General features: G+C 56.3%; 6 protein-coding genes across 6 annotated transcripts; 2 read left to right on the top strand and 4 right to left on the bottom strand.

The window, feature by feature from the left end:
• Positions 1-329: 329 nt before the first annotated feature.
• On the top strand, positions 330-1,541 carry FA10DRAFT_269673 (putative Rho2-GTP binding protein Rho2). The gene is made up of 4 exons (XM_025522839.1): positions 330-648; positions 725-931; positions 996-1,070; positions 1,133-1,541. The coding sequence occupies exons 1-4, from the start codon at positions 445-447 to the stop codon at positions 1,286-1,288; spliced, it is 642 nt and encodes a 213-aa protein (XP_025374266.1). The 5' UTR covers positions 330-444; the 3' UTR covers positions 1,289-1,541.
• Positions 1,542-2,019: 478 nt separating this feature from the next.
• On the bottom strand, positions 2,020-2,181 carry FA10DRAFT_214554 (hypothetical protein; the record flags this gene model as incomplete). The annotated part of the gene is made up of 1 exon (XM_025518477.1): positions 2,020-2,181. A coding segment is annotated over one exon (162 nt), but the record flags the coding sequence as incomplete, so codon positions are not given.
• Positions 2,182-2,965: 784 nt separating this feature from the next.
• Positions 2,966-5,820, bottom strand: FA10DRAFT_289148 (hypothetical protein; the record flags this gene model as incomplete). The annotated part of the gene is made up of 4 exons (XM_025524264.1): positions 2,966-3,051; positions 3,123-4,094; positions 4,570-4,883; positions 4,949-5,820. 4 exons carry the CDS (start codon positions 5,818-5,820, stop codon positions 2,966-2,968), a joined length of 2,244 nt encoding a protein of 747 aa, XP_025374264.1.
• Positions 5,821-7,069: 1,249 nt separating this feature from the next.
• FA10DRAFT_262837 (hypothetical protein) lies at positions 7,070-10,460 on the top strand (the record flags this gene model as incomplete). Its single annotated transcript, XM_025520154.1, has 5 exons — positions 7,070-7,334; positions 7,421-7,600; positions 7,694-7,951; positions 7,994-8,159; positions 8,240-10,460. The coding sequence occupies 5 exons, from the start codon at positions 7,070-7,072 to the stop codon at positions 10,458-10,460; spliced, it is 3,090 nt and encodes a 1,029-aa protein (XP_025374263.1).
• A 370-nt stretch (positions 10,461-10,830) lies between these two features.
• Positions 10,831-12,573, bottom strand: FA10DRAFT_269671 (TBP-domain-containing protein). The gene is made up of 5 exons (XM_025522838.1): positions 12,004-12,573; positions 11,814-11,901; positions 11,542-11,738; positions 11,303-11,468; positions 10,831-11,232 (listed from the first exon to the last, which is right to left on the bottom strand). Exons 1-5 carry the CDS (start codon positions 12,204-12,206, stop codon positions 11,164-11,166), a joined length of 723 nt encoding a protein of 240 aa, XP_025374262.1. The 5' UTR covers positions 12,207-12,573; the 3' UTR covers positions 10,831-11,163.
• A 140-nt stretch (positions 12,574-12,713) lies between these two features.
• FA10DRAFT_269666 (MFS general substrate transporter) lies at positions 12,714-14,769 on the bottom strand. The gene is made up of 3 exons (XM_025522837.1): positions 14,145-14,769; positions 13,421-13,976; positions 12,714-13,354 (listed from the first exon to the last, which is right to left on the bottom strand). Exons 1-3 carry the CDS (start codon positions 14,514-14,516, stop codon positions 12,885-12,887), a joined length of 1,398 nt encoding a protein of 465 aa, XP_025374261.1. The 5' UTR covers positions 14,517-14,769; the 3' UTR covers positions 12,714-12,884.
• Positions 14,770-14,839: the final 70 nt, after the last annotated feature.

Genomic DNA, 14,839 nt, shown 5'->3' with positions numbered 1-14,839 from the left:
GAGCGTCCTGATGCGCCGTGAGCGTCTCGGTCTTGCGGGCTAAAAAGCGCCTCACACCTCGCTGCAGGAACGATAGTAGTAGTTTCTGCTAAGACTCCTCTGCCGTCAACCACAAGGACACTCTTCGCAGATCGACAAGGAGCCAACGGGCTGGACGACTCGAGTGACGCCTGCCATTGGCTGTGACTTCAGATGGAGCTGATAACGACATGCCTTGTTTTGGCATTGGTGGAGCTTGGTCGCCCTCTACAGGCTCGGCCGGGTGCCGCGTGGGTGTTTTTGGGCGGGTGGCGCGTGCGCTGAAAAGTTGCGCACAGGAAGAGGGGGCACGCAACCATCAGCTGAACGCACCTCGATTATCCTCTCCACTATCCTCCCTGGACGCTTTTTCGAACGCCCGGCCTCACACCGCTACCCAGCAGGGAGAGAGAAAAGAGGGACCAAATGAACACCACGATCAGGCGAAAGTTGGTCATAGTCGGTGACGGTGCTTGCGGCAAGACGTCGCTGCTTTGCGTCTTTGCCATTGGTCAATTCCCCTCGCAATACGAGCCGACTGTCTTTGACAATTACGTCGCCGAGATTCGCTTAGATGGCAAGCCCGTACAACTGGCTCTTTGGGACACAGCTGGCCAGGAAGAGTACGAGGTGAGAGAGAAGACAATGTGTCAGATATTGACAATGCTCTTGATCCTAACGCCGGCAAACCACCTTCTTGCAACAGCGATTGCGACCGCTTTCTTACGCCTCGGCTCACGTCATCCTCATCGCTTTCTCCATTGACACGCCAGACAGCCTCGAGAATGCACAGTACAAGTGGGCCGAAGAAGTGCGGAGGATCTGTGGTCCACACGTACCCGTCTTGCTCGTCGGATGTAAGAGAGACGTCAGGGACAACGACAGAGGGGCAGGATGTGTAACGCAAGAGCAGGTGAGCTCACGGCCTGCCCTGAGACCTTCCCCTCAGGCATTGAAACACCTCTTTGTCCACTCAGGGTAGAGATATTGCGGCACGTGTCGGGGCAAGGTCGTATCACGAATGCTCTGCGCTTCGTAACGAGGGTGTCGATGTGAGAAGGATCGAGAACCTGGCCCAAGTAGATGCAGCTTCTGACGCATTGTCCTGCCCTAGAATGTCTTCGAAGCGGCGACGCGGGCCTCGATGCTGATCCGTTCCAGTGGAGCCAACAGAGCCAGTAAAGGTGGCCATGGGGAGAAGCTGACCACCGCCAAAAAGTCCAAGGCCAACCAAGCAGACGCAGGAGGTTGTCGCTGCATTGTCCTCTGATGTTCCTGGGAAGCGCCCCGCCTCCCTCTGCCGAGGATGTTCGCTCCTCAATCTCTTGAGACCTGTATATTCAAATTATCCCCTTCTGAATCGTTTCGTGATACGCACAAGACTTTTACATTCTGCAGTAGTGGCAGCAGAGCAAGAAAGAGAGGGAAAGAAGAGGTACAGAGCGACGTCAGGTGCTATAGACAGGAAACACATTGACTTGTTTATCAGACAATTGAAAATGAGGAAATCTCCTACTTCAACACAGGATAGACCAGAAGAAGAAGAGGAACGTCGACGTTTTTTTTCAGTTTCCCGGGTCTTGGTCGAAGCGCGCAAAAAGGGCAGTCGCAGCTCGACGGCCGGCGTAGTGTTGATCGCATTCCTCTCTGGGTTCCCCACCGAATATGCGCGAAGTATGTGTTGAGTCACCCGTGTCGCAAGGTGCTTCATTGTCCGAGATCCTCAATCATTGCCTTGCCCCACCGTGAAGTGTTGCTCGAGGATCGCGCTAGGAGGAGCGGCATATGTAGTGTGGTCGACAGGTATCATGAGAGCTGCGAATGTTGCTCCTTAATGCAATAGCCTTGGCCCGTCTCCATCACCAAATCGCTTTCAAGATGATTCTTGGCGTCGTAAGGCTGCTGCAAGCGGCTCGATGGAGTTTTGTCGTGGGCCACTTTCACCGCCGTGGTGTCGAGACGCGTGGCCTCGAAAGCCATGAGCTCGCCAACGAAGCCAATGTTGGGGCTGACTGACCGCCTTCGGTCGACGACAAAGGAATAACTCCGTTGTAAAGGCCATCTATTGGCGTGAATGAGATAAGCCATTACAACCATCACGCTTCGACTCTTGCCTGCCTTGCAATGCACGTAGATGGGAGACGAACTCATCCTAGCGTCATCGAGGATCTGGCAAGCTTCCTCGAGGTACGACTGAATGTCCTGTGCTTCGACGGTGTCCTTGAGTGGCATCTTCTTATATACTTCGATGCCGCTTTCGCCAGGGTTATCAAGCTGTAGATGGTGCCCACCACCTTGTTCAACCTCAAAGGCGCAATTGAGGATCCGACGGATTCCTAGTTCATTGCGAAGATAGCTGACCTCGGCAGCCGTGGCAACTTCGGGTCCCACAAATAGGAACCTCGGAATGATTTCGGAGACCTCGAATGTGGCCAAGTGTCCATCGGCTGCGCTCACCGAGCCTGTTGGATGGGTGTAGACAGACTCTCTCGCCACCGAGATCGTGCCGGCTTTACTTCCCGCAGGGCGTTCCTCCGGTGGTTGTAGACCACTGTGTGTCGACGAGTCCTCGCTCCCGCTCTCTGATCGCGGCGACGGTAGGGACCGCGAACCTTGCGCTGCGCCAGGATCAATGGTCTCATTCCTGGGCACGAATGCTGTAGAATGCAATTGTGGGCCGATTTGCGGTACCCCGAAGATAGTTAGGCTTCGCCTTGGTAGCGTGGTGTCGGGGTCCTGGCCAAGATCTACGCCAGGACTGTCCCGAAAAGCTGGAAATTTGGAAATGTTGGCAGCATTCATGGCTGGAGACATGTTCGTCTTGACCCGTTCCGAGGTATCCAACCTTGCTAGTGTTGGCCGGCAAGGGCGTCCAGATCCTACATCAACCTTCTTCGATGGGACCTCAATTGCTGAGGCTAGCTCCAATGGCGACGAGACATTTGTTTCAGTTGCCCAAGTGGGCGACTTGGTAATGGGAGAATCTGTCCAGCCGGTCGTCGCGAGTGATCTCAATGTCAAACTCCTGCCTGGCTGCAGAGGAGGAGAGGTGCCGACAGGTAGAGACTTTTCATGCCGAAAGTCATCTGCTGCAAGGGATTTACAAGAAGGCACATCCTGCTGCTTGGCGCCATTCAAGGACAATCGAGCCAAACTGGAGCTCGCTGACATCTGTCTTGCGTTGTTGGGTGGTCCGAAACCGGGTGTCGTGTTTCGAAGGCTGGCAATGCCTCCCTCGACATAGAACCAATTGACTGGCAGTCGCTTAAGTTCTTGTGTTTGTGCTGATGAAGAAGCTAATGAAGAAGCTGGTGAAGACGATGGCGAAAGGGAGCTTGTCGACTTGGGGCAAGGATGGGGATCGCACAGGGAAGGAGACGAAGAAGAAGAAGAAGGTGGAGGGGAAGAGAGGCAGTGGATCGCATCGAGGAAGGCTTGTGGTGACCTATGTCTGGATTGGCTACCCCCCTTGTCGGGTGTGACTGGCAAGGACGACGACGACGATGTGGATGTGTAAGAAGCAGAGCACTCTGCCTCGCTGCTGCTCGTCTGTGCCTCGGCAAGCTCGTCATCGTCGTCGTAGGAATTGATGATGACGACGTCCTTGGCCCAGCGACGTCGTTGCCTCGATGATGATGCCATTCGGCCTACAACGGCCGCTGGCATCGACGACAATCCGGCCACTGCAGAAGCACCCGGCTCCGAGAGAGAAGTCGAGACCACATGGGATAGTCGCCGCTTGCTCATGTCGTCTAAGCAGTATGATTCAAGAGCCAAAAGCGAGATTGAGTTGTCTGCGAGCTCGAAGTTTTCGGCGACGTGAGAGGTAGCCTTGTCCGGAGTCGGTGGCAGGCCCACGCGCACAGCACCAATGGTCGTGCAAATTGCGCGATCGGCTTCGTGTACTCCTCTGCTAGGAGGGAAAGGGAGCGAAGACGGCTTCCGCAAGACGATCAAGATGAGGGGCTCTGCCCTTGCTAATTGATCGAAGTGAGTGGTGGATGTTGCTGGAGAGGCGTACTCGTTGGCCGTGGAGGAAGTGGACTCTTTGCCGGCCAACGGTTGGGGCCACGACCCTGATAAAGAAGGGAAAGAAGAAGGAGGCCTGCCTTTAGGGAAAGACGCGGTGGGATCGGACTTCGGTGATAATGCCTTTCCCGCTTGGTTGACGTTGCGGAGTGAGTGGACACGGGAAGAATGTCGTAATTTGACGTCAATCTGTGCAAGGTGTGTCTGCTGGTCTGGGACGTACGTTCCCCGAACGCAATCGTCTTGGCTAGAGGAGCTGCAATCGCCGCTCAACCGTTGTGGCTTGAGTATGCCATCGTCATGGGACAACAATGACGTCGAGGCTTCCGTTTGTTTGCATGGGAGATGTCAGGAATAAGAGGAGGAGGAGAGGGAGGAGGAGAAGGAGGAGAGGGAGGAGAGGGAGGAGAGGGAGGAGAGGGAGGAGAAGAAGGAGGAGAGGGAAGAGGAGGAGAACAAGGACTGTAAGCACGGATTTCCGAGCATGGAACCGAGCGAATGGCTCAGGCTTGTACGACTCACCGGAGCTTGCAGGAAAAGCAGCGACTGCAGCAGCCAAGTCCCAGTTCATGGGATCGCTCGCTCGCGGGGGTCGACTGTCGAGATATCCGAAATCTGGACCATTTGCACTGGCAATGCCGGTGTACCGCCACGAAGTGTCGGCGTCCGCAACAGATTTAATGCCTCGGAGGCAAGACGCGTCGTCACGCTGCTCCGACGACTTCGACGCGGTTTTTCCGACGAGACCGTCCGATTCATCGCCACGTTTCGCCTCTGCCTCGTCTTCCTCGTCGTGGTTGGTGCCGCGAGGCGCTGCGGATGATAGCGAGTCTGCACTAATGTCGAGTGTTCAACAGCAGTTTTAAAGCCACGCTGGGCGTCGTTCGACGCCGCGACTTACTTGCTGTGCTCGATGACTTCACCTTGTCGGCAGCTTTGCAGCCGCATGAGGAGCATTTGGGCAGAGATGAACGAAGCTTTGCTCGCCTCTTCTGCGGCACCAGCTCCCTCGCTCTTCTCCCTGGACTCGGGCCCTGCCACGCTCGAGCTACGCAGCAGCGACCGCTCGTTGATGTCAGCTTGAGCTCGCAAAGATATTGGCGGACGCTCGACGCTGGTCTCTTGCTCGGGCACCGAGAGTGACTTTGAGAGCTCTTCCTTTCTGGCGGCGTCGTTGACCAAACTCGTTGCCGAAGGTGGTGCGGTCGTGCTCAGGCTCATCGCACTCTGCATCAGGCCCCAGAGATGATCAGCAGAGGCGTAGGTGTGTTGCGACTGGGCCGAAGACATTGATGGTGATCCGGATCGAGCGCCCGGCGACCTGTCGCCCAATTGCTGGCCCTGTCCATCTGACGAGCTAGGTGCTGCTCCAAAGGTGGTGCGAATGGAGGGTAGTGTATGTCTTGCCCCAGCAGGGTCTAGGGATGTCCTTGTGCCTTTCACTTCCTTCGTTCTCTCTTTTGCTGCGTCCTTCTCTGTGCCCACCACTTCTTGCCCCGGTCGTCGACCACCTACTGGCTCTGCATCTACGTTCAGTGTTGAAGGCAACGACGACGATGACGAAATGATCGGCGCCGGACTGGGCGCAGCGAAAGCTTGTGTACTTGAACCGCCCTTCTGCTGTGTCGTCGGATTGTCACGAGTCTGCAAGAAGGCCAACGGGTGACCTTCGAGTGTGCCTCCGTCGTGCGAGGTTCTTCTAGGGATAACCGGTGAAGCGTTGCCATTGACGTCGAGACTCGATCCGTTCTGGAGCCCATCGCGGTTTGGCATGGTCGGCGTATCTATCTAGACTGTTGTGTTGCGGCGCCTTTCTCTCGTGCTTGATGCCTCATAGCGCCTTGGAGAAGATGGTCCTTTCCTCTTCCAGCAGCCTCCGTCCGTTCATCCGTTCGTCAGCGTAGGACGAGCGAGGCCATGATACGTCCTCACACCGTGCCAAACGACGCCGAGTCGGCTGAGAGAGAGTGCCACGAAGATGGTCAGCAGCAGCCGTGATATAGGGATTGCTGCCTTGCAGGCGTACTTGAGCTAGCGCGTCGCTCTAGCCTCCGACAGCTGCCTCCAGTCATGCGAGGTGGGGGGCGCAGGTGCTTCTACTGTTACTACCGGAACTAGTGCTGCTACACGTACTAATAAATAACAGAGCTACCAATACCCCCAATACTACTACTACCTCTTTATTATAACCCTACTTCTGATATATCCTCACCACTGCCGACCACGCGAAATGATATTGCCAAGGTCATTGCGCTGCTGAACTTGCTGCCGCTGCTGCTGCTGCTGCTGCTGCACCAGCATGCGCCTGAAGAGAGAAGGAGGAGCGGCGCAACACATTGTGATTGACTCGACAGCAGCAAACACGTGCTGTTGCAGCATGAGATGATGGGAGACACGCTACTGGCTGGTGCTGATGTCGCGCTACAGCGAAGCCCTTGTCCGCGGCCTGCGCTGTCAAGGACCGAAGCTGCCACTGCGGAGGAAGCGGCGTCACGTGCAGAAGTGAGATACTAATCCACCGAAAATGGAAAGAAAATGGCATCTGTGAATGAAGCCAATTGTTGTATTGGTTTTGGGTGGATATGTGCGCGCGGCGCACGAGCTGGAGCCAAGGCCAACACACATACACGTCCTTCTGGCAGTCGGCTTTCTTGCATCGTCGTGGATTCTTTTGATCCCACACACACACTCTCTCGCTGCCATCAGTCTAAATCCTCCCGTCGTTCGCTCTCCAACTCCCATCCACCCGTCTTTCAAAAAAAAAGGGGAGGGACACATCCCAACTCGACTCGGTGAGACCTGCAAGCTCAACCTCTGATTCCAGAGCAGGAAGCATCCGCACGAAGAGCCGGCGACGTTTCTTCTACTGGCAAGGGCAAGGATCACACGCAGCCCGTGTCCGGAATCGATCGACTGCGCAAAGGGAGACCTGAGCAATTGCAGTTCCCCTCTTGTTGTCTCGAGACCGGCTTCGACTCTCTGCTTCACACTTCACACTTACGAACATACAAAGACACGCAGCATGTCGACTACAGCGGCACCACCCACGGGACCACGCCACAGTGGTCAACGCGGGCGGAGAGGCGGGCGGTCGGGGGGAGGATCGAATCCAGCGGCGTTGGCGCACGCAGACGACACGGAAGAGGTCCGGAAGCTGAGGTCCAAGTTTGGCGACAAACTTGGCATGCTGAAGGAGCTCTTTTCAGACTGGACCGACGAGGACCTTCTCTTTGCTCTCCAAGATGCCGGCGGCGAGGTAGAGCTGGCGGTGGGACGGATCAGTGAAGGTGGGTTCATCTGTTGTCTTACGCTTGAGATTGCGCTCTGGGTGGTCCCTTTTTGGCTGACGGCGTCGCGAATGGCACCAATGCAGGTCACGCCGAGCAATTCTCCTCTGTCAAGTCCAAGAAGCAGGTCAAGAAGGATCAGGTGTCGACGGCAACGCCGTCCACGTTTCAAGGTGCAAGCGGACCCGGTGTAAGCCATGCTCCTACCTCAGCTGCCGTCCGAGGCGGTCGAGGCGGTGCTGCTGCGAGAGGCCGAGGTGCCCCAGGTGAGTCTTGCGTCTTCTCCATGCCAACCCTAAAAGGCGTACATATTCCTCATCTCACTTACGTCTTCCCCCCCTCTTTGTACAAATACGAAGCTGCTCGCGGAGCTCGTGGTGGCGCTCGTGGCGGCATCCGTGGCGGAGGCGGTGCCGGTCGCGGTGGCGGCATTGCCCCACAAACCAACGGCCACCTCGCGACCAGTGCAGCGGCGGGCCCCGACGCAGACCCACCCGCCACTTCGAGCACTGGCCCGAGCTGGGCAGACGCCGTCGCAGCCTCTACCAAGATCAATGGCATCTCGGGTGTGGGAGGTGGCAACGACTGGGGCGACGACACTGAAGGCCTCAACCTCGGTACGTCGTCGTCTGCTCCCCACGAGCCTGCCGCCGTCGTAGCTGTCGATGGAGTCGAGACTGCCCCTTCAGCGGTGGCTCCCAAGCCAGCTTCCACCGCTGGACATTCCAAGCCTTCTTCATCGGCCATCAACGCTGCAGACAATCCCAGCACGGCCGCAAAGACGATTCCAAAGAACTCAAAGATGAGTTGGGCCCAGATTGCCAGGTAGGTTTTCCGATCATCCTCAATGTGCGCTACCACCCCCGACTGCTGACATGGAGGACGACGTTTCACATCGTACACAGACCTACCGAGCCTCCGAAGCCTCAGGGGCAGCAGCAGACGACTGCCCAAGGTGTTGGCGCCAAGACTTCGCAAGCTCCCCGACAGGTGGCACCTGCGGGAACATCGACGACAGCTGAGTCTGTCCTGGCGCCGCAGCCCGCTCCGACAGCGGATGCTGTCGTCGAAGAGACACCGACTGCTACTTCAGTGTCACAAATTGACAAAGTCAGCGCCAGCAAGCAGGACGAGCAGCCTCTACCAACGACAACTACGACGACGACTGCTGCCGACGGTCTTACCAAGCCCGTCACGGAAGCAGGAGCTGGAAGCGCTACAACTGTCTCTTCCGTTGCTGTGCCTTCGGCTAACGTAGCAGATGCAGCACCGGCATCTAAGCCGGCTTTACCAAGGGCAACCTACAGCCAGCGCGCCCTCCAACGATCTCGACAAGAGGCGGCCGTGGTCATGCCCGGCGGAAACTCACAACTGGACAATCTTGGGGTCAAGTTTGGATCATTGAACTTCCTGGGAGGAGAAGACGAAGTCGACGAGCAGGATACCTCTAATGCGCACGCTGACGCCGCTGCGGAACCTCCTGCTGTCGTCGCTGTCGAACAGGGTCAAGACAGTCAAGGCCTCGCTCCTTCTCAGCAGCAAGCCGCCTCACCATCTGCGAACGAGACCCAGCGTCCGCAGCAGCCCGCCTACGGCAATCGATTTGCCGGCGCAGCTGCTTCAGCCGCTCCTCAGCAACAGCAAGATGGATTTACCACCAATCAATTTGGCTCCGGCTTTAACAAGACCGACGCCTTTGGGTACCAGCCTCAGCAGCAGTCCCAACAACAACCACAACAGCAACAGCACCAGCAACAGCACCAGCAACAGCAGCACCAGCAGACGCCTTCTCAGGCTCCGCAACAGCCCGCTCTTGCGCAAGCTCAGCAGGCGCAAACTGGCTACCCCCAAGGGCAGCAGCAAAGCCAAGGTGCTGAGCAAGGCCACCAATACAGCGGGGCGTACAACCCACTCGGACAGCAAGGCCAACAGTCGTCACAGTACGGTGACTACTCGTCAATGTATGGTGGTGGTTTTGATTCCCAAAGGCTTTCGGTGAGTCGTTCTCCCGGGTCGGTCATAGTGGGGAAGCACGCTAAGTCTTCGGAGCAGAGCTTCTACGGCGCGTATGACCAGTCGTCGGGCAACTTTGCGTCCAAGGGCTCGGGCGAAGAACGCTCGCTGCAGCAGCAGCCTGGATCTCAGGCATCATCCGATATGCACGCAGCCACCTCTCAGGGCGCTGTTCCCGCTTCTAGTCAGCAAGGCCAGCAAAATGTGCAGCAACACCAACAACACCAGGCCCCTGCTCAACAGCAGCAGCAACAGCAGTACCCTGGTATGCTGCCATACTACTACCCGCACTACTATCCCCTCAGCCAATTTCAGCACTACGCTCAGCCCGCTGCCGGTTATGGCCAATATGCCATGTACAACAATCAGCCCCAACACCCGTCTAAGCCGGGAACGCCGGCCAGCCTGCAGTCGCCTTACTCTCAGAGCGGTCCTCACACTGACGCAGCCGGCTACGGTGCTCAAGGACAGTACGGACAATCGCCCGCGACGGCTGGGCTTGGAGCCGGTGGCTACGATGGCCAAGGCTTTGGCCAGAGGGTTCAGGGCATGCCGAATCTGGGAGCCGACTACGCGAAGTTGTATGGAAGCGGTGGCGCTAGCGGTAATACTGCTGGAACTGGCTCTCTTCCCGGTCTCGGTGGTTTCCTTGGCCAGGGCAGTAACAATGGTGGAGCCCCGTCTGGACCGAACAATGGCAATGCATCGACGCCTCAGCTCAGCGCGCAACAGAATCAGCAAGGTGCCAAGACCAGTCACGGGTCGTCGCAGCAGCAAAGCACTGGTCCGAACACGGCCACGTCGACCTCTGCTGCTGGTTCGGCTGGAATTGCTGGCGGCGCAAGTGGCGGCGGTCAAGGTGGCGCCCTCGAAAATGCCTATCGCCAGTACGACACCTCCAAGACTGGCGTGCCTACCAGTTCCCAGGCTCGTCCCCAGCAACAAGGAGGTCAGCATGCTGCTATGACGCCTCAGCAACAGCAACAGCAGCAGCAGCAGCAGCAGCAACAACAACAGTACTACCAGCAGTACAACGCCTACGCTGCCCATCAGCCCAGCGGCTCGGCTGGTAATTACGCAAACTACCCTTATAGGCAGTACTGGGGTCACTGAGGACCGCGTAGGAGCCAAGCTTGTGAAGGAAGAAAAGACATGCATTATCGAGGGTCGTACGAGGAAGCTTTGTTCTGGCCGCTGCGAGAGATCGATCAAAAGCGAGCGAGGGAACTCTGACGTTTCGGGTGTTGCTCAGGTAGAGTGAATGTTTGCCCCTTCGGAAGAACACTGCCCCTTTCCCTTCCCCCCCTCCTCTCTGTCTCTTCTTCCTTCCACTACTTGGTTCAGCTGTCTTGCGCTCTTGTCTCTGATGCGTCTCTTCTGCCGTCCACCTGTCCGATCAATCAATCATATGCGAAAGCTCCGAACAAAATGTTCAAAAGTGAGGACGAAAGAGACATACACCATCTCGCGCTCTCATTGTCAGCGGCAGGAAATGAAGGTGTATTGCATCGAGGCGAATTGAAGACCTTACTTTCTTTTCTAGAAAGGAGAAGCAGAGGGGAGGAGGCGACTGGTACTACTCTGACTGCTACTCTGACTACTACTGCTGTTGCTACTACTACTACTACTACTACTAGTACATGAGACTGGGCGAGTCTCGACGTTTAAAGAGACGCACACCGCACGAGCGACTGCGCTTCCTTTTGTGGAGGGCGGGAAATTTGGTCCGAGGCAGTGTCTAGAAACGAAGGGCAACGATGGGTGAAGTCACAAGCTCTGCTCAAGCAGCTCTTGGAGGGTTTGGTGCTCTGAACACTCATGGCTTCTTGAACTCAGCCAAGACAGGAAGGATCAGGTTGAAGGCTTGATATATCTCTTCGCGAACCTTGAAGTGAAAAGATTGCAAAGTCAGCGTGGATTGTGCAGGCCGGGCGGGTCATAGAATCCACACCAACCTTGGCGCCCGTCAAGACAATCTTGCCCGAAACGAAGATAAGCAGCACCACTTTTGGCTTGACCATACGATAGATGAGACCTGGAAAGAGCTCTGGTTCGTAGGAGGAGTAAATACCGTGGCTGTACGCTAATCCCTCGAGTCGGATGGGAAAGCGTACGTCGCAACTGCAAGATATGATCAAGTCCACATTCAGCGATCGCATAGTCGCACGTCAATGGGCTATATAGTTCTACTCACGAGCCGACGATATTCTGGATCTTGAACTCGCTGAATCGAGCCTCGAAGCCGAGCTTTTGAATGATCCTGGCATATTTGCGACTTGCTAACCTTGAGTCGTCCTCGCTCTTGGCACCCGTTACCACCATCTTGCCGCTTGCAAAGATAAGGGCAGTCGTCTTTGGCTCACGAATTCGCATGATTACAGCGGCAAAACGCTGGTAGCAGAGGCCATAGAAGTGTCAGCCGGCATCACGCACGCACTGCAAGCGCATAGAGACAAGATAAGCCACCTTTGGATTATACTCTGCATTGCGTGCGTGAAGCGCGATCGTCTTGAGATCCAGACGGACTTCGAGGTTCACGGTAGCCACGATATTTCTGCAAGAAACGCTTGTCAATAGGCGATCTTCTTCTCTTCCGAAGACCAATAGCTATTTCCATATGCCTGCCTGGCCTGTTTGCTATTCAGTAAGCACTCACTGCAATGTAGGGACGATGCCATGCATGGTGTTGAGACTTTGTTCCAAACTTGCTGCGCTTTCGCCCTTGGTATCCTTGCCGTCATCTGGTCCACTCCGCCCATTGGCCGCCAGAGGCTCGCTCAGCGTCGCCTTGTTACCACCCGGCAAGACAACTCCTCCACCGCCGCCACCTGGGGCACCATTGATACCACTGACTGCCATGACTGGCAAAGAATCAGCGTAAGAGGAAGGTCGCTGCGCCTCCACGGCCTGGTGCGAAAAGACGACTGGGACCGAGCACCTAGGTGGCTGCGTCTTGGGTGACGTCTGAATCTCCAAGCCGGCGGCTCTCCACGATTCCCTCTAACGATTGATCGTCCGAGCTCCCGCTTAGAAGTCGTTGAGCAGCTGTACCAAAGGGCAAAGGAGAGGGCCTTGTCCACTGTGCCGTCGAGGTTGCCACGCCTCTCTTTGGGCTCAGCTCTTCTTCAAAACGCAGTAAAGAGCTCTCGATGATGTCCTCTGGGTCCGCTTTAAGGCGGCGAAGAGAGGCCAGCTTTGAGAAGAGAAGAAGAGCAGAGCGGTGATTCTTGGACGTACGCGCAGTCGCGCGACGAAAGCGGTCTACGAGGGGTCAAAGGTTGTGGTTGGTGGATGAGAAGGGACACGAGAGCGACGAGAAAAAGCTGGAAGGGCTAGCAGTACACAAATCTGTAATAATGTAGGGATGTTTTCGAGAAATTCTAGCATATTGTATTCCAGAGAACATTTTTGTATTTAGAGGTCTTGGTATTTGCTTCCTGGCACCTGGCAATCCATGGAGACGCCAATCCCGGTCGCGAAGGCTCAAAGGTGGGCGGGGCGGTAAGCGGACAACCACAACCACGACCACCTCGAACACTAGATGCGCAAAAACAAAGTGAGACTACCACCACGTTCTTGACGCAATCTCTTCTCCTTTCTGGCTTCGATCAGCCAAGCGCCAAGCGCGCAGAGACCTCCAACGGTGACCATGGTGCCGGCAAAGGCCGCAAGATTTCTGTAGGCAGCCTTTGTCCCTGCCTGGGTTATGCCACCTCCAGTAGGGGTCCCGACGAGGTTGGCGACGGCAACAAATGCATAGACGGCACCTAGTCTCGCCCCGAAGAGGGGCTGAGGAGAGATTCTGGCGACGAATGCCGGGAGCAGAGAGACAAAGCTTCCCGAAAGGAGGCCGTAAAAGACGGCAAAGAGGATCAAAGGCACGTTGCCCGTTGATGGTAGCCACAGCGCTAGGGAAAGAATGCCTGAGCCGAGGGTGAGAGGAACCATCATGTTGAGTACGCCGACCTTGTCGGCCAAGATGCCGGGAATGATGCGCGACGGGACACCTGAAGGGTGCCATGCGGTTGTCAGCGTTGACGATTGGATGCAGGGAAAAGAGGAACACTACCGACCTGCTGCATTGATGATGGGTAGGAGATACTGTGCCAATTGAGGCGACATGCCGTGGAGCTCGGCAAACTGCTTGATGTAAAAATAGGGGATGAAGAGGGCGTAGAAGGTGAAAAAGGCGCTGGCCGTGGCCAGACAGTAGCTCGGGTCTCGGAAGCCTCCAAGGTCGATGAAGCGGAGGATCTGGCCGAGCGACGCCTGGCGAGGCGGCAGGCGCGGGCGCATGGTGACGCACGAGAAGGTGAGGCAAGCCAGGGCGATGAAGCCCATGATCCTGATGCTCCAGCCAAAGCCGAGCCGGGGCAGGAGCCTCTGGAGGACGATTGGGAAGATGACGCCACCGAGCGAGGAACCAGCGGCGACGATGCCGAGGGCATAGGCCCTTTTACTACGGAAATAGTGACCGACGATGGCCAGGGCTGGAGTAAAGACCATGGCACTTCCAATGCCAAACAGGACCGCCTGGGCGAGGAAGTACTGGTAGGTCTGGTTGACCTTTGCGAGCGAAAGCATCATGATGCTAAAGACGATGCAGAAGGAGCCCAGGGGCATAAGCACCTGTCGAGTGTTGCATGCGATCGCATTATTCGTCAGTCACTCTGCTCCCTTGCTCTCTCTCTCTCTTTTTCTCTCTGGGTCCCTCTCTCCCCTTTTCTCTCGCCGTCTTTGCATGGGGTGATCTTCCTCTTCCCTACCGTAGGCGTCTCGCCTCTCAGACTCACTCACCTTTGGCCCGTGAGCGTCAAAGATTTTACCGATGAGGGGCGCCAGTCCGTAGAGAGAAAAGAGCTGGATAGCGCCGATGAGAGCAACTACCGAATCCGTCTCATTGGGGAGCCTGGTGGAATTGTAGTAGTCTTGGAAGACGCCAAAAGCATTGATGATGCCAAAGCTGGCAAAGAGGGTGCAAGAAGCCCCGCTCACCACCAGCCAAGCACGCCACCCACCGTCAGGAACGTCTGCTAAGACGGGCTTCGACGGCGGGCTGTCTTGTCGATGTGCCGGATCACTCTCGGCCCCTGCCAGGTCGCATTCGGGCGATTTGTCCTTGACTTCGTCGCCTTCCACCAGGGTGTGTACCTCTGGGGTGTCGGTCATGATGACCGTAGGAAAAGAGAGGCGAGAGAGGAGGATGGATGAAGGGGAGAGAGAAGAGAGAGAATGTCTGGGTTGGGGAACAGGAGAGATGGAAACAGGACAGGAGAGGAGTGGGGGCTGAAAGAGTGGAAAGCGCAGGGCTTCTTTCCGCCTACTGTTCTTCTCACCCGCTCCTCGTTACCCAGATTCAGAGGAGGAAGACGCTTGAAGATGGCCTGCTTGAGCTTCGGAAAGCATTTAGGGAAGTGCGCACAGAGCAAGTGAAGGCAAGAAAAAAAAAGATACAACACTAATTTAAAGGCAGAAGAAGCGCCTGCTCATCT

This window comes from Acaromyces ingoldii (assembly GCF_003144295.1).
Source record: "Acaromyces ingoldii strain MCA 4198 unplaced genomic scaffold FA10scaffold_8, whole genome shotgun sequence".
Classification (NCBI taxonomy): Eukaryota; Fungi; Basidiomycota; class Exobasidiomycetes; order Exobasidiales; family Cryptobasidiaceae; genus Acaromyces; species Acaromyces ingoldii.
Note: the sequence above shows the minus strand (reverse complement) of the source record. Positions and strands in the feature narration are given on the sequence as shown.

Coding starts and splice junctions, on each gene's coding strand:
- FA10DRAFT_269673 (XM_025522839.1), top strand. CDS start 445: ATGAACACCACGATCAGGCGAAAGTTGGTCATAGTCGGTGACGGTGCT. Junction 932..995: donor GATGTGTAACGCAAGAGCAG/GTGAGCTCACGG, acceptor TTGTCCACTCAG/GGTAGAGATATTGCGGCACG. Junction 1,071..1,132: donor TTCGTAACGAGGGTGTCGAT/GTGAGAAGGATC, acceptor GTCCTGCCCTAG/AATGTCTTCGAAGCGGCGAC.
- FA10DRAFT_269671 (XM_025522838.1), bottom strand. CDS start 12,206: ATGGCAGTCAGTGGTATCAATGGTGCCCCAGGTGGCGGCGGTGGAGGA. Junction 11,739..11,813: donor ATGCAGAGTATAATCCAAAG/GTGGCTTATCTT, acceptor CTCTGCTACCAG/CGTTTTGCCGCTGTAATCAT. Junction 11,233..11,302: donor TTGTCTTGACGGGCGCCAAG/GTTGGTGTGGAT, acceptor TTTCACTTCAAG/GTTCGCGAAGAGATATATCA.
- FA10DRAFT_269666 (XM_025522837.1), bottom strand. CDS start 14,516: ATGACCGACACCCCAGAGGTACACACCCTGGTGGAAGGCGACGAAGTC. Junction 13,977..14,144: donor TTGACGCTCACGGGCCAAAG/GTGAGTGAGTCT, acceptor AACACTCGACAG/GTGCTTATGCCCCTGGGCTC. Junction 13,355..13,420: donor ACCCATCATCAATGCAGCAG/GTCGGTAGTGTT, acceptor GGCACCCTTCAG/GTGTCCCGTCGCGCATCATT.